Raw genomic sequence first — 21000 nt, 5'->3', positions numbered from 1 at the left:
TGCTGGCCTCTCGCCTCGGGCCCCTCCGGTCACTGCCGCTGGCTGTCCAGGGCTGCAGGCCTGGGTGGAGTCCCGGGTCCCACCAGCGCCGTGGGACCTGGGCCAGGTCCTGGGACGCACCTGCCTCAGTTTCCCCTCTAAAGCCTGGAGGAGATGCTGGGTGCTCCCCTGGCCCGGCAGCCTCAGTGGTGCCCGTGAGAGCGACCTCCTGGGTCAGGCACTCACCTCGGACCCAGGAGGGACCGCCGTACACGGTGCAGCAGGGAAGGGAGGGAAGATGTGAGCTTACATGCCTGGGTGAGGGGAGGTGTGCCCTGAACATGCCCCTATCGTGTTAATTCTCACCCGAGGATATTTTCCTCTGATTTTAGATAGAGTTGAAGGGAGGGGGAGAGAGAGAGAGAGAAACACCAATATGTCTGAGAAAGACACCTCGATGGGCTGCCTCCTGCGCACGCCCCGACCGGGCCAGGGTCAAACCCGTGACCCCTGGGTGTGCAGGCTGGAGCTCTAACCACTACGCCACCGGCCAAGGCAGAACGTCCTCCTGGTGTTGAGGAGTGTCAGGCAAACCGGCCCTGGCCCGACTGTCCACTAACACCTCTGTTCGGGGAGCAGCTGTGTGACTGCCCTGCCTCCACTCCCGGACTCTTGGGGCGTCTTCACAGGGCAGTCAGGGTCCTGAAGGGGTGCGGACAGGCTCCACCATCGACTTTATGTCTTTAGTGCTTCTGCTCAGATACTCCCTGTCCCTTGTTCATATCCCCCATGCACCCCCTGCGCCCCTGAGCCTACAGGTGAGGAGGGAGGAGGCCCATTGGTGAGGAGGGAGGAGGCCCACAGGTGAGGAGGGAGGAGGCCCACAGGTGAGGAGGGAGGAGGCCCACAGTTGAGGAAGGAGGAGGCCCACAGGTGAGGAGGGGGGAGGCCCACAGGTGAGGAAGGAGGAGGCCCACAGGTGAGGAGGGGGGAGGCCCACAGGTGAGGAGGGAGGAGGCCCACAGGTGAGGGGGGAGGCCCACAGGTGAGGAGGGAGGAGGCCGACAGGTGAGGAGGGAGGCCCACAGGTGAGGAGGGAGGAGGCCGACAGGTGAGGAGGGAGGAGGCCCACAGGTGAGGAAGGAGGAGGCCCACAGGTGAGGAAGGAGGAGGCCCACAGGTGAGGAGGGGGGAGGCCCACAGGTGAGGAGGGGGGAGGCCCACAGGTGAGGAGGGAGGAGGCCCACAGGTGAGGAGGGAGGAGGCCCACAGGTGAGGAGGGGGGAGGCCCACAGGTGAGGAGGGAGGAGGCCCACAGGTGAGGAGGGGGGAGGCCCACAGGTGAGGGGGGGGAGGCCCACAGGTGAGGAGGGAGGCCCACAGGTGAGGGGGGGGAGGCCCACAGGTGAGGAGGGAGGCCACGCCTCCCAGGCCTGCTGCTCACCTTCCGCAGCCTGTCCCTGCCGCCTGCCGAGTGGATGGCCTCCATCAGGGCGCTGTGCAGGGAGGTGTCCTTGGGCGCTGGCCTCTGGACCACAGGGCGGAACTTCTTCTTTGGCCCGAAGATGCTGGGGGGCGGCGACTCATCGGCCTCGCGAATCTCTGTGCACAGCACCCCGGGCCTCCCCTCCAGCTCGGGGGCGGCGTGGCTGTCCCTGCTGTAGGCCGTCAGGGAGGCGGGGGGCTCGCCGTGCTCGGGGGCCCACCGGGAGCCATTCACCAGGTGGGGCGGCGGGCTCCTGGGGCAGTCCGGCGAGCCGCTGGGGTCCCAGGCTGAGCCGGTGCTGTGGTCACTCGGGCTCTGCTTTGCACCCGAACCACGGCCTGGTCCCACGGGCTCACGGTCCCTCCGGGCGGCGGTGGCGAGGGGCACGGAGGGCCCACCGTGGGCGTCGGCAGCACCGTTCTGAGCAGACGGCCTCCCGGGAGGGCTGCGCCCCCGGCCCCGGGGCAGGGCTCCCGCCGCGGGTTCTGCTGGTTCCTCCCCGTGGGCTGGGGGAAGGCGACCGCTGGGGGCCGCGGCCTCCTCTGGACACGCGTGCGGCCCCAGGCGCGGACCGGGGGCCGTGGCCTCTCTCCTGGCGCGAGGCCTTCCATCAAGCTCGGGCGCCGCGCCCTCCCAGGGCTTCCCGGCTCCGCCCGGCCTCCCCGCGGCGGCCTGGGCTCTGGGGGGCCCCATGCGTTTGGCGATGGCAGAGGCCACGTACTGACTCGACGTCCTCCTCTGAGGCTTGAGGAACAGGGCCTGGGAGGTGCCGGCTGCCGGGGCCTTCCTGTGACCAGTGGCTGCCGGGGGCGGCGGGTGGGCCCCGGGCTCGGGACAGCGCCTCTCTCCTTGGTGGGCAGCCGGCGGCTGGGGCAACGGCCCTGCAGGGCCCAGGGAGCCTGGCTCGGCCCCGAGGCCGCCTGCTGGATGCTGAGACGTGGCTGGCGTGGCGGGGGGCCGGCCAGAGAGCTGCTCCGTGGAGCCGGCCCTGGGGAACTCCCGGACGTGCCCAAGGGGCTGGGTTTCTTTCTCGAGCGCAGAGGAGGCCGGGGCCACGCTCCTGCCCCCGGTCCCGGGGGGACTCACCAGGTTGCCCAGCTCGTCGATCTTGATGGCGCCCGTGGAGAGCGACACCCCGGGGTCGTAGCACCGCCTCTCCGACTTCGGGGGGACGATCTTGTACGTGGTGAGGCCGTACTTCAGGCCGAAGCTCCCGCCTGGGTTCTGGCCTCGCTGATACCAGGACGGAGGTGCCGAGACGCCCTTCCGGTCGTCGGCTTCCCTCGCCGTCCCCGGCCGACAGTCTGCGGGCTCGGTGGCCGGCGTCCGCCCGCTGGGACCGGCGCCGCGCCCCTGCCCCGGCTCCTTGGCGCTCCGGTCGTGCCTGGGAGGCTCGGTGGCCGCCCGGGGCTCCGTGGTCACGGGGTTCACATCTTCACGGGGGGCGGACGAGGCCCCTTGGACCTCCTTCCCGACATCCTGGGGGGCGGCGGGTGCACCGGGCCCCTCCGGCCCCCTCCTTCCCGGCGGCGGGGCCTCCACCTGGGCGGGCGGCGGGCGGGCCCACCTGCTGGCCCCGCTCCCCCGGTCGAAAGACCCGGCGTTGTTGTTTCTGTTGGAGAACAGCCCCGGCTCCACAGGGTCATCCAGGACCTCCCCGATGAATGTCACAGGGATGGCGTCGGTGTCGCCGTCGGGGAGGACGCCCTGCAGGCGGCGACCAGATGCACTGCTGAGGGAGCCGGTGACGGAGCTGCTGTCGGTCTCATAACTGTCGTCCATCCCTGCGAAGGCGTGCGCACAGGGTCACCGACCGCGCCCAGGACCCCCCGCGCCCGGGACCCCCCCCCACGCCCGGGACTCCCTGTGCCTGGGACCCCCCGCGCCAGGGACCCCCCTCGCCCGGGACCCCCCACGCCCGGGATCTCCCATGCCCAGGACCTCCCCACACCCGGGACCCCCCGTGCCCGGGACCCCCCACGCCCGGGACCCCCCACACCCGGGACCCCCCCACGCCCGGGACCTCCCCACGCCCGGGACCCCCCGCGTCCGGGACCCCCCATGCCCAGGACCTCCGTGCCCAGGACCCCCCATGCCCAGCCGCAATTGGGGTCCCAGGCTCCTGTGCGTGTAAGTTATTCACACGCATTTCAGTGTCACTCGGTTTGTCACCTACGCTTGCCGGGGGCCAGTCACAGCCTCCCTTCCCCCCAGAAGCCCTGGCCGGACCAGGAGGCCTCAGCACGAGGCCTTGAGGCTCAGCCTTTGCTGACTGAACGGCCCTTCCTTCCGCAGGCGTCTCCCGTGGAGACATCACCCACGTGCGCCCAGAGAGGCAGCCTCAGCCAGTGCCGCCGGGTCACGTCCGCGCAGGCCAGTCCTCACCTTCCAGGTCCTCGTCCAGGCCCGCCAGGGTCTGCTCCCACTGCCCGGCGATGAGCAGGCCCCCGTCCTCCCCGGGGGCTGCCGCGGCCCTCTCCGCCCTAGGGAGGAGCACAGAGAAGGAAGCGCCCGCGTTTCCCTCGGCTCTCATCTCATCCCTCCTTTCTAGAAACATCCGAGGAAGGCCCAGCTCCAGCTCAAACCCGTGCCGTTCCCACTCCCTGTGCCCTACGGTCCTCAGAGCTGCTCCGACGCAGAAGGCACGGGGTGCACGTGTGAGCGTGGCCCCCAGGGGTCAGCCGCTCCCTGGCCACACCTGCTCCCGCCCACCCGCCGCCCAAAGTCCACGCTGCACAGACACGCCGCCCGCCCCCGGCTCTGCTGACCTGCGCCGTGTTCCCCACACCTGGCACCTGCCTGGGAGGGTGGTAAGGAGTCAGGCCACCTAGAGGCCAAGTTTGCCAAGGCACAGGGCGGCCGGGGCTGGGCCTCGTCACCCACCAGCCCCGCCACACAGCCAGGCGGTTCCTGAGCCCAGGAGGAGGCTCCCTCCGGCCCCAGAGCCTCGGGGTGGAGGCCACGGCGCAGGCCCCGCACGGGGACAGGTGGCCCGCTGTGGCCCTTGCAGGCTTTCGCTTGGCTTAATGAGCATCCTGGGCAGGTGGCAGCGGGACAGGGCTTGGAGGGCAGCGTAGGCCACCCACAGGCCGTGCATCCTGGGCCCTTCATCAGGAAATAGAGGAACAATAAGGAGGGTCACAGCAGCGACAGGAGTAACAGCTCCCTCTCCGGCCCCACCCGGGGCCTCCTCCCCAACACCCCCCTGCAGATACTCGGGGACAACCAAGCATCTGGGGAGTCGAAAGCTACCCTTGGACTTTCAACTGCAGGGGGGTTGGGCCCCAACCCTCTCCCGTGCAGTTCAAGGGCCAGCCGTCTCTTCCATGCAGCGGCGCGATGATCCAAGACAGCCCCTGCCCGAGGCCCCGGCGCAGACAGCGAGCCAGTCGCCTGCGGCCAGGGTGAGCTGCTGAGTTCAACCGGAACCTTCTGTCCGCTTTCAGAACTGTGTTCGCTTTGATTCAAAGCAGCTTGAGTGACAAGATGCTTTTTAAGTGGGTAGCGTCTTAAATACCCTTTGACTCTCTAATGAGCAATCATTTTCTTTTGCAAAGTGGCAAGGCCAGCGGGCTGGGGGTGGAGGATCGGCCGTGGCTCGTGTTTCTGGGGGATGCTCGGCCCCTCATCTCTGGGCCCAGGGGCCACGATCGCCCGCAGCTGGCTCTTCCTGGGGCCCTGCTGGGCCGCGGCTCCAGGCCCTGGACTCCGGCGTGAACGGATTACCCGGCAAAACCCAAAGCCAGTGCCAAAGCCCGTTTGGCTTTCCAACATGCAATCTCCGGAGGGACAGCTGCTTCTCCTTCCCCACCCCCCACCAGCCGCTCTCCCAAGGGTTACTCGGGGCCTGCACCCTCTCCCCCTTCGCAGACCGAGCGAGCGCTCTGTCCCTGGGCTGGAGGCGGCTGCCCTGGACGAGCAGCAGGGCCCGAGTTCGAGTCCAGAGGAGCGGACAGCTAGCAGGAGGCGCCGACTCATCTCAGCTCGAGGCAGCCTCGCCATCCCTCGCTCCGGCACCACGCCGCAGCCCGACACACCCCGGCCTCAGACGCGGTTCTTATTGACAGTTTGTTTTGGCTTAAGACCAAGGAAATAAAGAACAAACAGCCCAGACGCTTAGACTCCAGGCCGCACATGCTGAACAAACATCACCAGCGGCATTTTCTCACACGGGCGTGGCTGCCGGGCGTGGGGACAGCGAAGGCATCGCCGCACCCACGATGAGGGCAAAGGTCAACAACGGTGGGCTTCGAGCCAGAGTCTGCCCAGAGCGCAGCTGCCCACTCCCCCAGGGGCAGGGGCAGCGGGCACAGGGCGGGTGCCCCGAGGGGGCTCACCACTCTTGCTAACAAGCCGGTGTGGCTCAGTGGTTGAGCATCAGCCTATGAACCAGGAGGTCAGGGTTTGATTCCCGGTCAGGGCACAGGCCCGGTTGTGGGCTCGATCCCCCGTAGGGGGCGTGCAGGAGGCAGCCGATCCATGATTCTCTCTCATCCTTGATGTTTCTCTCTCTTTCTCTCCCCCTCCCCTTCCTCTCTGAAATCAATACAAATATATTAAATTGAAAAAGAAAAAGAAAAAAAAAGAGGGGCTGCTGGGTCCAATCCGTGCCAGGAAACGGGTGCTTTTGGTTTGGTTTTCATACGATACGAGGGAGAAATGCAGAGCCTGGGCTAATTCTGACCCATCCGGCCTCCTCGGTCATGTGTCTATCTGACGCGGCCAGAAAGGTTTAACTGAGTAACGGATCCCATAGAACCATGAAGGAGAAAATAAGGAGAGTTGGAGAGGAAGAAAAACTCCCTTTCCGGTGGCAGAACAATTTGCAAAGGAATGCCACGCCGCCCCGTCGACTTCACAAGTGACCTGATAAACGGCAGGCACGGAGCCTGGGAAAGCGGACGGCCGATCGCGGCCGCACACACTCACCCCCACTCCGTTAACTAACGCTCCCCTGTTCACCGGGCTCCCGAGTTCCAGAGCGTCATCCTGGCTCTTCGTGCAGCCACAGCCGCACAGGCGAGGCCGTCGGTGGGGTGGACTCTAGTTAAATGCCTTCTTTAACTTTAATGAGTCTACTTTCCTCAACCGAACTGTAACCCAGATTATTCTCATCATTTCTCCATGTAATAACCATAAAGTCACTTGATTTCCAGGCCACACTGGGAGCATGTCCACACCGACTGCAGAGCTCCCCGTGGGCCGGCCACTGGGCACCTGCTGGTGGCTAGAAGTGGCCGGTGGCTGCAGTCCCAAACAGCTCAGGTCTTTATAACGCAGTTACAAAGTTTCGGGTCTTAGAAGGTGTTAACATGTCCCTGAATGTTCCTGTGCTTCCAGAGTTCCTCTAGTTACAAAGCTGCAGGCTCCAGAGAGCATGAAATGTCTCTGGTCACAAGTGCCTGACCCAGCACAGCCCCACAGTCGGGCCCTGGCCCCCCCGGCCCCTCCCGGCTCACTGCCCTGGGCTGTGGATAGGGCCACAGAACACGAGTGTGGGATGCGCTAGGTTCATGGAGAAAGGGCGTTCCTCTCCCCACGTGACTGACATGTGCGCTGTGCATGCTCTAACGGACAATGGAAGGCTGATGGTGCAGAGCAGCGCTTCCCGAGCAGTGCCGAGCAGGGCGTCGTGCTAACGGACGCCAGGGGCATCACGGCGTCTCCCCGAGAGGAAGACGGGGGGCCCCACGTTCACTTGCGAAGAGATGCTGCCTCCAGAGCTACGTCACGGGGATACCCGAGCCACAGCAACCGCAAAAAGGTAAGTCCACGCCGTGGCTTCAAAGACCCTCTGTCACCTCGCTGACCAGGGAGGGATGACTGTTTCTAAAGTAACATCACAATTTTTAACAACAGTCAAGGTCTGTGAAAAGGCAGAGCTAGAAGAGGGGAACCACACTGCTACCTCCCACGGGACCGGCTGCCCATTCTTCCCGGCCGGAGAATTAGAAACGGCAGCCGTGAAACGCCACGGCACCTGCGGGCTGGGCGTACCTGTCTGCTCGTCCCACACGCTGCCCGGGCGCAGAGTGACCCCGCAGGGCATGCAAACCAGATCACCATTTTGGAGAGCAACCTGTCAGCCATCCCTGAGGTTAAGAATGAGTTTCTTGCCTGGCCCGTGAGGCTCAGGGGTTGAGCGTCGACCTATGAACCAGGTCACGGTTCGATTCCCGGTCGGGGCACATACCCAGGTTGTGGGCTCCATCCCCAGTGGGGGGCGTGCAGAGGGCAGCCGATCCATGATTCTCTCTCATCATGGATGTTTCTTTGTCTCTCTCCCTCTCCCTTCCTCTCTGAAGTCAATAAAAACGTGTTTTAAAAAATGAGTTTTTCTGAGTCTAATCGTTTCTCTTCTAGAAAACGCTCTATGTGCAAACAGAGACCCACACACGCCTTGCTCATTATGTCCGGCCGTGGAATCCTCAACAACCTACGTGTCCTTTCATTCAAAAATGGGAAAATACATGCACTAATGACACATACCATCCTGGATAAATCTTGCACACAGGATGTTGTGGGGAATCGTACACTAAGAGAATGACAGTGTTGCCTGGCTGGCATGGCTCAGCGGTTGAGCACTAACCTATGAACCTGGAGGTCACGGCTCGATCCCCAGTGTGGGGCGTGCAGGAGGCAGCCAATCCTGATCCATGATTCTCATCATTGATGTTTCTCTCTCTCTCCCTCTCCCTTCCTCTCTGATATCAGTAACATATATGTATATATATATTTATACACACACATTTAAAAGAAAGACAGTGTTTATAAACGGGTATTAACTAACAAGACATCACCCGTATGGTTACCGACGCAGGCCCACGTGGAGAGCGTGCAGACGTGGTTGTGGGTCAGGAGAGGGGGCCCTGGGGGTGGCACCTGGTGGGTACGAGACACTGAGGGAGTCTCGGCTGGGTCACTGTGGCCCATGACGTCTCTCCTGGACACTGGGGTGCCCTCCCTCCCCCGGCCACCCCCCCACTCACCTGGAATGCCAGTGCCCAAGGCCGCTTCTCTCCCACGCGGGGCTCTTGGGCGGACCCAGCTCCGGGGTTCCCGCCAGGTCCTGGTCGCTGCTGTCCTCCTGGTCGGTGGCCCACTTGTCCCGGGACTTGGTGCTGTCGTGCTGGGAGTCCAGGGAGACGATGTCCGAGGGCGAGCTCATCACCCCCGAGTCCTCCGTTGTGTCCTCGGATGCGAAACAGCTGCTCACGGACACGGTCTCCTCGGCCTCCGCGGGCACCGCAGGGACCCCGTCCGCGCAGGAGCCGCCGGGCCCCAGGGGCAGGCTCACTGCGGGAGTCAGGGCGGGGACACAGGCCACGTCAGCCGCACCTCCATCCCCGCCACCCCGCCCCGCCCTACGCGCCCACCACCCTGCCGGACTCAGCGGAAATGTGGGGGCTGGGGGGCGAGGATCTCACACACAGCTCCCCCCAGAAACCCGACGTGGGGGAGCCACAGGCGCGTGTGTGACCGAGAGCAAAATCCCCTTAAAATCAGGGCATCTTAACCCGCCCGGGATTCTGGTCCCGCCCGGGCTGTGGCCGGACCCGGGCCCGCGGAGGCACTGGTCCCCAGCCTGGCCCTGCGCTGAATCGAAGCTGCTTGTCAAAGCAAGCAGGGTTTTAAAACCGTAACAAACTGAGACCTAAGGAACGCGGGTGGGGACTTGCACAGCTACGCCGGGGCCTGTGGCCCGTGGCCCTGCCTCCCGTGGCCTCGGGCTGTGCCTGCGCCGTCACACGCGAGACAGTGAGCTCTGGGCTCACAGAGATGATCTGAGGGGAGGACCTTCTGGTCAGAGGAGGCAGCAGCCTCCTGGCTGGGGGCTGGGGGCCCTGGGGGGTGGCTCCCTGCAGGGGGAGGGGTGACTCGCTGTCGCCGCCTTGCGCCTCTCACGGTGACACTAACGCCGGGGACACCGTGGCCACTCGGCACAGCCGCCGGGCCGCGGGAAGCACGCTGAGCTGAGCTGAGCTGCGCGAGGTCATTTCTCTCGCTCCTGGGTCTGTAGGTCTGTGAGGAGGGGAACCCTCTCTGACGCCGACGTCAGAAGGGCAGGCGCTCAGCTCCGCACTGAGCTGTTGTTTTTAAATTTAATGTAGAAACAGCCCGGCCGGCGGGGCTCAGGGGTGCAGCATTGACCCATGAACCAGGAGGTCACGGTTTGATTCCCGGTCAGGGCACACGCCCGGGATGTGGGCTCCATCCCTAGTCGGGGGCAGCTGATCAGTGATTCTCTCTCATCATTAATGTTTCTCTCTCTCTCTCCCTGTCCCTTCTCTCTCTCTCTCTCTCTCTGAAATCAATACAAATATCTTTTTAAAAAGACTTAATGTAGAAATAGTCAACACCTCCAGCCTAGGGGAGCACTGCCCGTGGTGGCCGGGCAAGAGGCCGGGTGTGTGCTGGGCTGTGGTCCGACCTGCCGTGTGGAGCTACCATCCCTCCAGGGGGCGCCTAGATGCCAGAAAGGACAAAGGCCCCGAGAGTCAGGGGACCCGGTGCAGCAGGGCCACTGCGACATCGGGGCGCGGGGGCGGGGGGTGGGTGCTGGGGGGGCGGGTGCTGGGGGAGCGGGTGCTGGGGGGCGGGTGCTGGGGGAGCGGGTGCTGGGGGGCGGGTGCTGGGGGAGTGGGTGCTGGGGGGGCGGGTGCTGGGGGGGGAAGTGGGTGCTGGGGGAGTGGGTGCTGGGGGGGCGGGGGGTGGGTGCTGGGGGGGCGGGTGCTGGGGGAGTGGGTGCTGGGGGGCGGGTGCTGGGGGGGCGGGTGCTGGGGGGGGAAGTGGGTGCTGGGGGAGTGGGTGCTGGGGGGCGGGGGTCGGGTGCTGGGGGAGTGGGTGCTGGGGGGCGGGTGCTGGGGGAGTGGGTGCTGGGGGGCGGGGGTCGGGTGCTGGGGGAGTGGGTGCTGGGGGGCAGGTGCTGGGGGAGTGGGTGCTGGGGGGCGGGTGCTGGGGGAGCGGGTGCTGGGGGGGGAAGTGGGTGCTGGGAAAGTGGGTGCTGGGGGAGTGGGTGCTGGGGGAGTGGGTGCTGGGGGGCGGGTGCTGGGGGAGTGGGTGCTGGGGGGCGGGTGCTGGGGGAGTGGGTGCTGGGGGGCGGGTGCTGGGGGAGTGGGTGCTGGGAGAGTGGGTGCTGGGGGGCGGGTGCTGGGGGGGGCGGGGGGCGGGTGCTGGGGGAGTAGGTGCTGGGGGAGTGGGTGCTGGGGGGCGGGTGCTGGGGGGGGTGCCGGGTGCCGGTTCACTGGGACAGCGGGCGAGCGCAGAGAATGACAGGAAGGAGGGGAAGTGCAGTGCGAGCGGCCGGTGCACGGGGACCCACAAGCACGCGAGCGCAGGACAGACGAGCGCAGGACAGACGAGCGCAGGACAGACGAGCGCAGGACAGACGCTCCAGAGAAGCTCCCAGGTGGCAGAGCATACAAAGGAGGGCTGTTCCGAGTGCGCGAGGCAGGGCGTCCCAGCGCGAGCCGCCACAATGGGCCCTTTCTCCGCTCCCTTCCTGGCTTTTGTTGGAGACTCTTCGTTAGAGGGAGTCGGGGCGGCCGAGCATGAATAGCCCACCTCTTCGGAGGAGGCCGCGGGCAGCTGCCAGGCCTCGGAGGGAAGGGCCGCAGGGCCGCTCCAGCCGCACCGCCTGACTCGGCCTGAGACGCCCGCCGCCCAGGACCCCGAGCCCGGCCTCCCTGTCCCTGGGGCTGAGAGGGGCGTGTTTCCTTCCAGGGAGTGTGAACGCCCGTCGAGGCTGCGGGTCACAGGGACCTGGACCCCACCCCGCAGAGCCTGGGGTGGGGCCGGGCGGGTCTGGACCCTCCGTCTCGGCTTGTCCCAGATGGGTGGCCCCCAGCCCGCCAGTGTGAGCTCTATAGTCAGTGTGCACGTGCTCAGCCATGTCACACGCACAAGGATCGGGGTGATCAGAGCCCCCCCGCCCCCCCAGCCAGTTCTCGTTTCTCACGGGTAACCTCCCCCAGGGCTGCAGGACGCCAGCCTTGAGCCCACAGGACAGGCGCTCAGTGAGGGCCCACCTGGCGCCAGTGCCAGGGACCGGGAGCCGGTGCTGGGGGGATGGGTGCTGGGGGGAATGGGTGCTGGGGGGAGTGGGTGCTGGAGGAACGGGTGCTGGGGGGCAGATGCTGGAGGAACGGGTGCTGGGGGGATGGGTGCTGGGGGGGAGATGCTGGGGGGGTGCTGGGGGGGCGGGTGCTGGGAGGGTGGATGCTGCGGGGAGTGGGTGCCGGGGGGAGCGGGTGCTGGGGGGAGTGGGTGCCTGGGGGAGCGGGTGCTGGGGGGAGTGGGTGCTGGGGGCAGTGGGTGTTGGGGGGTGGATGCTGGGGGGAGTGGGTGCCTAGGGGAGCTGGTGCGGGGGGGGGCGGGTGCTGGGGGGTGGATGCTGGGGGGAGTGGGTGCCTGGGGGAGCTGGTGCTGGGGGGACGGGTGCTGGGGGGGGTGGATGCCTGGGGAGCTGGTGCTGGGGGGAGTGGGTGCTGGGAGGAGTGGGTGCTTGGGGAGTGGGTGCTGGGGGGCAGGTGCTGGGAGGACGGGTGCTGGGGGGACGGGTGCTGGGGGTGGGTGCTGGGGGGCAGGTGCTGGGGGCGCTCACCTGAGGGACTGAGGGCAGGCACACAGGAATCGGAGGGGCACGTGCCCTGGGAGCAGACCCACGGGTGCCATCTGCAGGGGCGGCGGGGACACGGGGAGGACGGGAGGGAGGGGCATGGGAGCTGGTGTGAGTTCCTGCCTCGCTGATTACTTGTATCAATGTCTGATGTGTGAGACGGATGGACCAGCACGGAGGGTGAAGATCTAACATATAAAACATAGCTATAATATTTATGAAAAGATACAATACTAGCCCGGACGGCGTGGCTCAGTGGTTGAGCATCGAACCACTGAGGTCTGGGTTTGATTCCTGATCAGGGCACATGCTGGGGTTGTGGGCTCAATCCCCTGTAGGGGGCGTGCAGGAGGCAGCCAATCCATGATTCACTGTCATCATTGATGTGTCTCCTTTTCCCTCTCCCTTCCTCTCTGAAATCAATAATATATATATTATAGATCTTAGTTCCAAACGATTTTAGAAGTCACGGAAAGTAACGCCATCAAAAGTGAGCGGAAAAAAGCTAAGTGACAAGGATGCTTGCGTGCTGTGCTCTTCGAAACTACCCCTCTCTCCCCCCCACCCCACCCCAACTGCCGCAGCAAAGCCACGGCCAAGGCCACTGTGCCAGGCACAGGACAGAATTCCCGTGCGGGCACAGGACGAGGCCACCCGGAGCCCTCCTCGCCGCGTGGCCGCCGTGGAAACCATCGTGCGGCTGCAGGAACCACAGGGCGGCCAGCGTCGGCCGCCGCTTTCGGAACCGAGTACAGAACTGTCCCAGCCTGGTCCCAGGTCCACAGACGGCACAGCCAGGAAACTCACCGTCTCCGCCAACCACCCATCCGACTCACACTCACGGGCCCAACAGCTCCGTGTTCTTGGCCAGAAAGAACTCGCCTGAGCCAAGCCCAACGGCACCCGAAACAGCCTGGCAGGCGAGGCCTGGGCCCCGGCCTCAGTTCCCAGCATCTGCTCAGGGACTCGGCGGCACCCACCCCCTTGGGAGCCAGCGCCCACCCTGCCCTCCATCCCTATCGATGGCCGCCCCCCTCCGTCCCTCTGGGTTAGAGACGCCCCAACCACCCCGGCACCATCCGAGACTTCCTGGGAGGAGTCTTGTGAGTTTTAGGATCAAGGGCTGAGTCCTCTCTCCCTCCCTCCCTCTCTCTCTCTCTCTCTCTCTCTCTCTCAGAAGGCCAGGAACACACTGGAAAGAGGAGTCGCAGCCCCGTGTTCAGTTTACGTTTGGTTGCTTTCCCCTCTAGTCTTTATTGTTCTAGAGCAGCGGTTCTCAACCTTCCTAACGCCGCGACCCTTTAATGCAGCTCCTCATGCTGTGGTGACCCAACCATAACATTATTCTCGTGGCTACTTCATAACTGTCATGTTGCTACTGTTATGAATCGTAATGTAAATATCTGATGTGCAGGATGGATTTTCATTGTTACAAATTGAACATAATTAAAGCATAGTGATTAATCACAAAAACAATATGTAATTATATATGTGTTTTCCAATGGTCTTAGGCGACCCCTGTGAAAGGGTCGTTCGACCCCCAAAGGGGTTGTGACCCACAGGTTGAGAACCGCTGTTTTAGAGGCTTTTAGGACAAATATAAAATTTCTTTCCTTTCCTTTTCTTTTTTAATCTTCCCCTGAGGATATTTTCCCATTGATTTCTAGAGAGAGTGGAAGGGAGGGAGGGAGACAGAGAAACATCGATGTGAGAGACACATGGACTGGCTGCCTCCTGCATGGGACCGAGCCTGTAACCAAGACACATGACCTTGACTGGAATCGAACCAGGGACCTTTCCGTCCGTAGTCCGACACTCTAATCACCGAGCCACACCGGGTCGGGCTGAAATTTCTTAAACACGTGAAGCAGCCCAGACACTTGCCCTGTGACGGTTAGGGACGCCCTCTGTACTCCGGTTTTCCTCCCAACTTCCTTCTGCACCAATGTCAACCAGGGGCCGGTTCCCCGTGGCCTCGAGCGAGGCCCCCCCTACAGCCTGGGCTTCCTCATCTGTAAGAGGAAGAATCGCATCCTCACAAGGTGGCCGAGCTCTGAGGACCCCGGGGACTGCGCTGGGACCCACGGAGGCGACTGCCGTCCTGACCTGTTACCCGTCTGCGGCAGGTGCCACTGTCCCCGGCACCGCCTCTCCCCAAACTGGGCAATCTCAGGGCAGGCGCTGGGGCCTGGGGTTCAGGGTCCACAGTCTGTAGGCTCTGAAGCAGGGATTTTTATGTGTTGTTTCTCTCTCTCTCTCTCTCTCTCTCTCTCTCTCTCTCTCGCAGTAAATACTGGGTTCTTACCCCAAGTGCAGCTCACACCACAGATGTGCCCTAAAGCCCAGCCTGGCGGGAGAACCCAGTGGTTGGGTGTCCACCTATGAACCAGGAGCTCATGGTTCGATTCCCGGTCGGGCACAGGCCCAGGTTGTGGGCTCGATCCCCAGTGTGGGGCGTGTAGGAGACAGCCGGTCCATGATTCTCTCTCATCATGGATGTTTCTCTCTCCCACTCTGAAATCAATTAAAAAAAAAAAAATATATATATATATATTTTTTTTTTAAATAAATAAATAAAAAGTGCTTACTAAGCAAATGAACAGTGAAAACTCTTTAGAGAATAAAATGCTTAAAAAACAAAACAAAACAAAAAAAAACAGCCACATTGAGGCTGGGCCGAGCGTGGGGGCCTCTGCTGGCCCCGAGGCCGGAACCAAAGCCAGGCGTCCTGAGGCCCGAGGAGACGGCCCTCGGCTCCGCTCACCCCATCTGCCCCTGGTCTCACCTCCCCATGCTGAGCGCGGGGTCCCGGGGTTCGGAGTGCTGGCTGGGGGGGGGGGGGCAGGGAGGCCGCCTGCTCCAGGTCGAGGACGTGAGGTGCGGTGGCTCCTGGGCTGGCCTCAGGCGGCACCTTCAGGGCCCGCTCGGGCTCGCCTCTGCCAGGCGCGTGCAGACCCAGAGCTAGTCCTGGCGCTGTCGGCACGGGGCCCTCTGCCCGCTCCGTCCCTCCCCCCCGGACTCTGCTCCGCCGGCGCCTGGCACCCACCAGGTGGGCAGCACCGGTGTGTTTCTGGTTAAGCCTCACCCAAGAATTTATTTTTTTCCCATTGAATTTTAGAGAGAGTGGAAGGGACGGGGTAGAGAGAGAGAGAGAGACATCGATGAGACACACATTGGTCAGTGGCCTCCTGCACACATGCCCGACTGGCTGGGAGGGTCTGCAACCCAGGTGTGTGCCCTTGCCTGGGAACCGAACCCAGACGCTCCGGTCTGCGGCCAACGCTCCATGCCGAGCCGCCCCAGGCAGGCTCACTGAGCTGGTCCTGAGACCGACCCACGTGGGAGGCTCGCCGTCCCACCCGACAAACGGTGAGGGTTAAAGGCCCGATGTGCAAAGAGCCTCACTGGCTGGCACCGCGCGTGTCAGCGGGTCCCGTCTCACCCTGCGGTCAGGGGCCGGGTTGGAGGTCTGGGCGCACGGCCCTGCTGGCCTTTCCCTCCGCCTGGAGGCAGCTCTGCGGTCAGAGTGGGCGGGGCCGGCCCTCAGGGCACAGCCCCCACCGTGGGGAGAGGCCTGGGTGCAGCAGCCAGGAGCGCCTTCCCTTCTCAGGACGCTGGTCCCTGGTGGACGCTCAGGGCGCCCCCTGGTGGACGGACTGAGCGGGGACAGCACTCGTCCCCACGCGGCTCTGTCCGGCTCTCAGCTGCTTGCTCACTGGGCGCAGCCGGAGGCGCGTGGGGACCACCCTCTGCCTTTTCCGCTGCGTCCTCCCAGCCACAGACGCTCACAGTTTTCTTCGGGAGGAGGAGGAGGTGGTAGAGAGCGTGTGGGGGCAGAATAAACAGGAGGAAGCGAGGACACGCTGAACCTCAGCTCCCCGGGCAGGTGTCGCTGTGGCGAGGGGGGCGCCGAGCCTCCCGGTGACGCCTGGACCTGCGTCCTCACTGGAGCCTTGAAGTTTGCTTGTTGTCACTTCACCATGGCAACCGCACGCAGCTACCTATTCTGTCTCCCTCCTGCTCCGTGTGTGTTTGTTGGGTGACGAAGGAGGTTAACACACACACTCATACACACGTGTACACAGATACGCACACACATGTGCAAGCACTCATAGGACCACACACGTGTGAACACCCAGACCACACATGTACACAGGAGTGCATATACCCGCACATGCACGCACAGGTGCACACACGTGTGGACACAGAGGACCACACACATGCACATATACATGTCTGTGTAAACAGAGAGAGGGGCACATGTGCTCGCACACATAGGGACACACAGACTATTGAGAGTGGAGAGGAGAGGAAGGGCCCTGGGGGGCATGAATCCCGGACCACTGACAGCTGGCTGTGCTGCTTCGAGCCGCCCCACTATTCCGGTGACGGGCTCTCCGCCTCCCCTGCGTTCGTAAGACGCAAGCCTACCCGACCGGGGGAAGTGTGTTTTGCGATGAAAAACGTGCGGCTGCAAATGGGCTAACGTCTGGGATCAGGTGACGCGAGTTAGGAACGCTGTGAACAGCAGTATCCTGCCTTGGACCCAAATCCACAGCAGTGGACAGCGTCGCAAACACAGGTGTGATGTGCGAACACGCCCCCCGGGGCTGAGACCACACCGGTGAGCACACGGCACTAGACGTGGCCAGATCGCGTCACGTGTGGACGGGGAGCGCTCGTGTGCACTAAATAACGCCAGGATCGCCACGTGAAAGGGCCACGGCCCTGTGACCTGAGACGCACACCTTTCCCCACGGCAGGCTCCTCCGGTGTCCCTGCCCACGGGCTCAGGGGGAGAAGGCAGACCCGACCGATCGTAGCTGAAAGGTAATGCGGCGTTAACGTCCCTTGGGCCTTGGCCCCGCTGTGAGCTCCCGGGTCCCGGCCAGACACCGGGCGGCTGGATTTGGGTCTCGCTGCTCAGAAAACGGGGACCACCTCACATCTGTGTCCTTCTAGTGAGCTCTTCTGTTGTTGTGAGTCCTCACCCGAGGATACCTTCCCATTGATTTTAGAGGAAGTGGCCGAGGGAGAGACAGAGAGAAACATCGATGCGAGAGACACACATCGATTAGTTGCCTCCTGCTCGTGCCCTGACCTGGACCAGGGGCGGGGAGGAGCCTGCAGCCGAGGTGCGTGCCCTTGACCGGAATCGAACCCGGGGCCCTCTGGTCCGCAGGCCGACGCTCTATCCACTGAGCCACACCTTGCTGGCTCCGGCCTTGCTGGTCCTGTACCGTGACGGAGAAGGGACCGTTCTCGCGTCGGCTTATCAGGGGATAAATGACCCACACGGAGCTGGGTTACAGGCGGAGCCGGGAATGAGAACATCTGAGACGCAAGGGCTTTGAGCAAAAATGAAGTGTCACTGAGCCCGTCAGGTCCCCGAGGGCTCAGACCCCAGTGAGCACAGTGTCTCGGCATGTGTGACCCCCAGCGTGTCACTCAGCCTGCATCACCCCACCCGGGGGACAGAGACCCCAGGGGGGTCCCAACCACGTCTCGCCCACGGCCACAGCGCATGGGCCAGGGCCCCGGGCCTGACGCCCTGCTGCGAGCTGGCTCCCACCCTCACCCCCAGTTCCACGTGTTCCTGCAGGACACCTTCTGCCTCCTAGCCAATCGCTGGGAGTGGTACCGCACCGCCCTCCTGACTTAGCTGCAGCCCGCATCCTGCCCTCGTCCCTCGACCACCGGCCGCCCGCGCCAACGCTTGCTGCTGTGATAACACACGAGCTACTTCCGCCTTCCACGCCGGGGTCACAAACCCGGCGCCTTCCCCAACGTGAGGGACTCATCACCGCCCCTTGTTCAGACTCCCCCTTCGTGACTGGAGGGCGAGGGACCCTACTCAGCAGACGAAAGGTCTTTATTTCGATGCAGAAGACAGACAGGCCCGCTCTCCCTGGCTCTGTGTCCTTGTCATTTCTCTAAGTTCCTGGACGTGTGTTCTTTTCTTCCCCCAACAGGGCACTAGGCTGGTTATACGCAGCTCTACTCTGTAAGTCCTAGCCTCCCCGTCTCTATTGTCAATTCGGTGTCCGCCGCGGGAATTCCCACCACCCTCATCGCTAACGTCTTCACCGCAATCACCAGGCGACAGTCACAGGCGTGAGAAAACACCAATGCTTTTTCTTACTTTGAGCAGTAACATTAAAAATACACACACACACACACACGTATATATTGGGTCTGGCCAGTGTGTCTCAGTGGATAGAGCGCTGGCCTGCGGAGGGAAGGGTCCCGGGTTCGATTCCGGTCAAAGGCACGAGCCTCAGTTGCAGGCTCCTCTCCATCCCGGGCCTTGGTTGGGGCTCGTGCCGGAGGCAACCAATCAGTGTGTTCCTCTCACATTGATGTTTCCCTCTGTCTTTCCCTCTCTCTCCCACGCGCTCTAAAGATCAATGGGAAAATGTCCTGGGTGAGGGTTAAGATGATACATTTCTATCGGAGAGAAACACGACAGCGTCTCCCGTCCCAGTGGCCTCTGCACAGAAACAGAAGTGAGTCTGAGCCAGCACGTCGTCCATCCTCAGCCGGAGGCGCAACAGGGAGACTCCCCCCTGCCCTGCTGCCTCGGGGGCCGAGGGTCGCCCTCTCCCTGGGGGACGGGGTTCTCGGGCCGAGAGGGCAGGGCAGCACACCTGTCCGGGTCATGGCGGCCACACCAGGGGCCTCATCACCCTGGTACAAGCCCCCAGGCTGGCATCTGTCAGATGGGGCGTGGTGTCTTCCTTGCCAGGGGGAGCCCCGGGAGTAAACCCAGGCAGGCCGCGCTGTTCACGCTGACGCCCTGATGCCGGCACCGGCTGCCCCCAGCAAGCCCTCCGCGGGGGGGGGGGGGGGGGAGGGGGGTACGGACACGCGGCTGGGTACGCAGTGAACGGAGCGACCTCTCTTTCCTCTCTGTTCTTCGCGGGAACTACCTGCGCGGTGGCAGAGGCTCATGGGAAAGCCCCGGACACCCCCAGAGACACTGGGCCCTGCGTGTCTGGGACACACGGGTACCGGCCGCGAGTTGGGGTCCCACAGCTATTTCTGGCCCCCGGGGAGGTGCTGTTTCACCAGGTGGACAGAACGCTTCTACCCACATGGCCTCGCCAGCCGCCGTATGGGCACAATCTGGTTTCAAGGAAAATCGGGGAGATGTTCTGCAACGAAGAGCGAACAAGAGAGGGGCCAACGAGTCGGAAGTAAAGCAAAGCCAGGCTCTCACAGGAACGGGTGCAGGACCCGCGCCTGGGACATTCGGACAGGCCGACACACCGGCCGAGGAGTGACACATAAAGGCCTTTGCCGCCTCCCAGGAACCAGGGGGCCCGGGAAACAAAGCCTGTTGCGATGCGTGTAAGTGTAAGTCCTAAAGGAAGTGCGCCCCGAGTCCCAGGGCCCCGTTCCGGGGGGACAGCGATCGGGCAGGACAGCGGAGGTGGAGGCGGAGGGCAGCTCTGGCAGCGTCGTCAGAAGCGCTTGGCGTGACTAGGGAATGACGCACAGCAGTAAACTGTGGGGACAAAGGGCAGAGTGTGAACGCGCCCGGGGCACCCCGCCCTCCGCATGCAGCCTCGGCCCCGGGCGTCCGCCGCGCAAACAGAGCCCCGCTGCGCCCATCGCCGTGGCCCCGGCGTCTCCTCCGGCCGCGTCTGCGGAGGGGCTAAAGGGCCGGGACCGGCAGACATGGCCGCACCGCCCTCCTCCTTCAGGCTGTCGGACAAAAGTATCTGCCCTCGAGAGGGAACCCTCGAGTCCTTGCTGGCAGAGGCAGCAGCCGCGGGCTGTCACCGTGGCCACTTTCCATGGTGTAAATGCTCCCTCCTGTCGGTCCCCAGCTGCCAGCGCCAGGGGCTGACGGTGGGGCTGGCCGAGGGCGCGGCCGCAGGCTGGGCTGCGGGATCCCGCCGTTCTCTGTCCCATCGAATCGTGTGGACTCAGCACACGGAACTCAGGCCGGGAGCACAGACACAGGGAAAGGCGGTGACAAGATCAGTGTTTGTTATCTTTGTTCTTTTGTTATTTTTAAAATTATGTGTTAATCCTCCCCGGCGGGTATTTTCCCATTGATTTTTAGAGAGTGGAAGAGAGAGGGAAAGACAGAGAGATACATCGATGTGAGAGAGACACATCAATGGGTTGCCTCCTGCACACGCCCCAACCAGGGCCCTGGGTGGGGAGGAGCCTGCAACCGAGGTACGTGCCCTTAACCGGAATCGAACCCAGGACCCTTTGGTCCGCAGGCCGGTGCTCTATCCACTGAGCCTAACTGCCTAGGGCTGTCACCTTTGTTTTTAATACTGTTTATTTAATCGCAAGCTTACATAACTTACTTTTTAATAATGGTCGTGATTTGCTAAGTACAACAGGCTTGTCAAATCCTCGAAAACCCAGCCATCTGTCCCGGTCCCAGGTCCTGGCTGCTCGGAGCTGAGAGCTCAGTGCCAGGCTCTCGAAGGTGCGCCCGTGGAGGCGCAGCCTCTGCTCCCACCGTCGCCATCTCCTTCCATCTCTCCCTGTACGAGCAGGCCCGTGGGCCCCGTCCCTTCCTGCTGGGCGGCTGGAGCCCCTCCCGGGGCAACGGGCAGCTGTGCGGCCGGCTCCCTTGCAGGGACAGGCAGGAAGCGGTGACTAAGCACAGGACGGGCCCAGCGCTCTCCTGGGCTGGCGCGGCGGCCGCCACCTCGGGCTCCACGGGGCCGGGACCAACGGGACGCCCCACACTGGACTGTGAGCAGCTTCGGGCTGGACTCCTTGGCTTGGAAACAGGCCAAGGGTTTAATCTGGTTCAGATTTTAGAGGACGGCAGGCGACCTTAAGGACGGGTGCCACCTGGAGGGCACCCGCTGGTCCCTGTGCCCTCTCCAGTGCGGGCTGCTCATGGAACAGGCAAGCCTCGGGGAGCGGGACCCCCAGCTGAGCC

At 63.6% G+C, this 21000-nt stretch overlaps 1 protein-coding gene across 4 annotated transcripts in view; it reads right to left on the bottom strand.

Annotated features, from left to right (window-relative positions):
* Positions 1–21000, bottom strand: part of COBL (cordon-bleu WH2 repeat protein) — a 100459-nt gene that overhangs the window by 5818 nt on the left and 73641 nt on the right. For all 4 annotated transcript variants that reach the window (XR_013996584.1, XM_081102160.1, XM_081102159.1 and 1 more), the window contains 3 exons: positions 8455–8761; positions 3851–3948; positions 1424–3249 (listed from right to left, as the gene is read on the bottom strand). Coding sequence is in view for 3 of the 4 variants with exons in the window: in XM_081102160.1 (XP_080958286.1) it covers positions 1424–3249; positions 3851–3948; positions 8455–8761 (2231 nt within the window). In the remaining variant the exon portion in view is untranslated. The remainder of the gene's footprint in view (positions 1–1423; positions 3250–3850; positions 3949–8454; positions 8762–21000) is intronic.

Source organism: Myotis nattereri (assembly GCF_964212035.1).
Source record: "Myotis nattereri genome assembly, chromosome: 11".
Classification (NCBI taxonomy): Eukaryota; Metazoa; Chordata; class Mammalia; order Chiroptera; family Vespertilionidae; genus Myotis; species Myotis nattereri.
The sequence above is the reverse complement of the archived record's forward strand: the minus strand, read 5'-3'. Positions and strand labels throughout refer to the sequence as shown.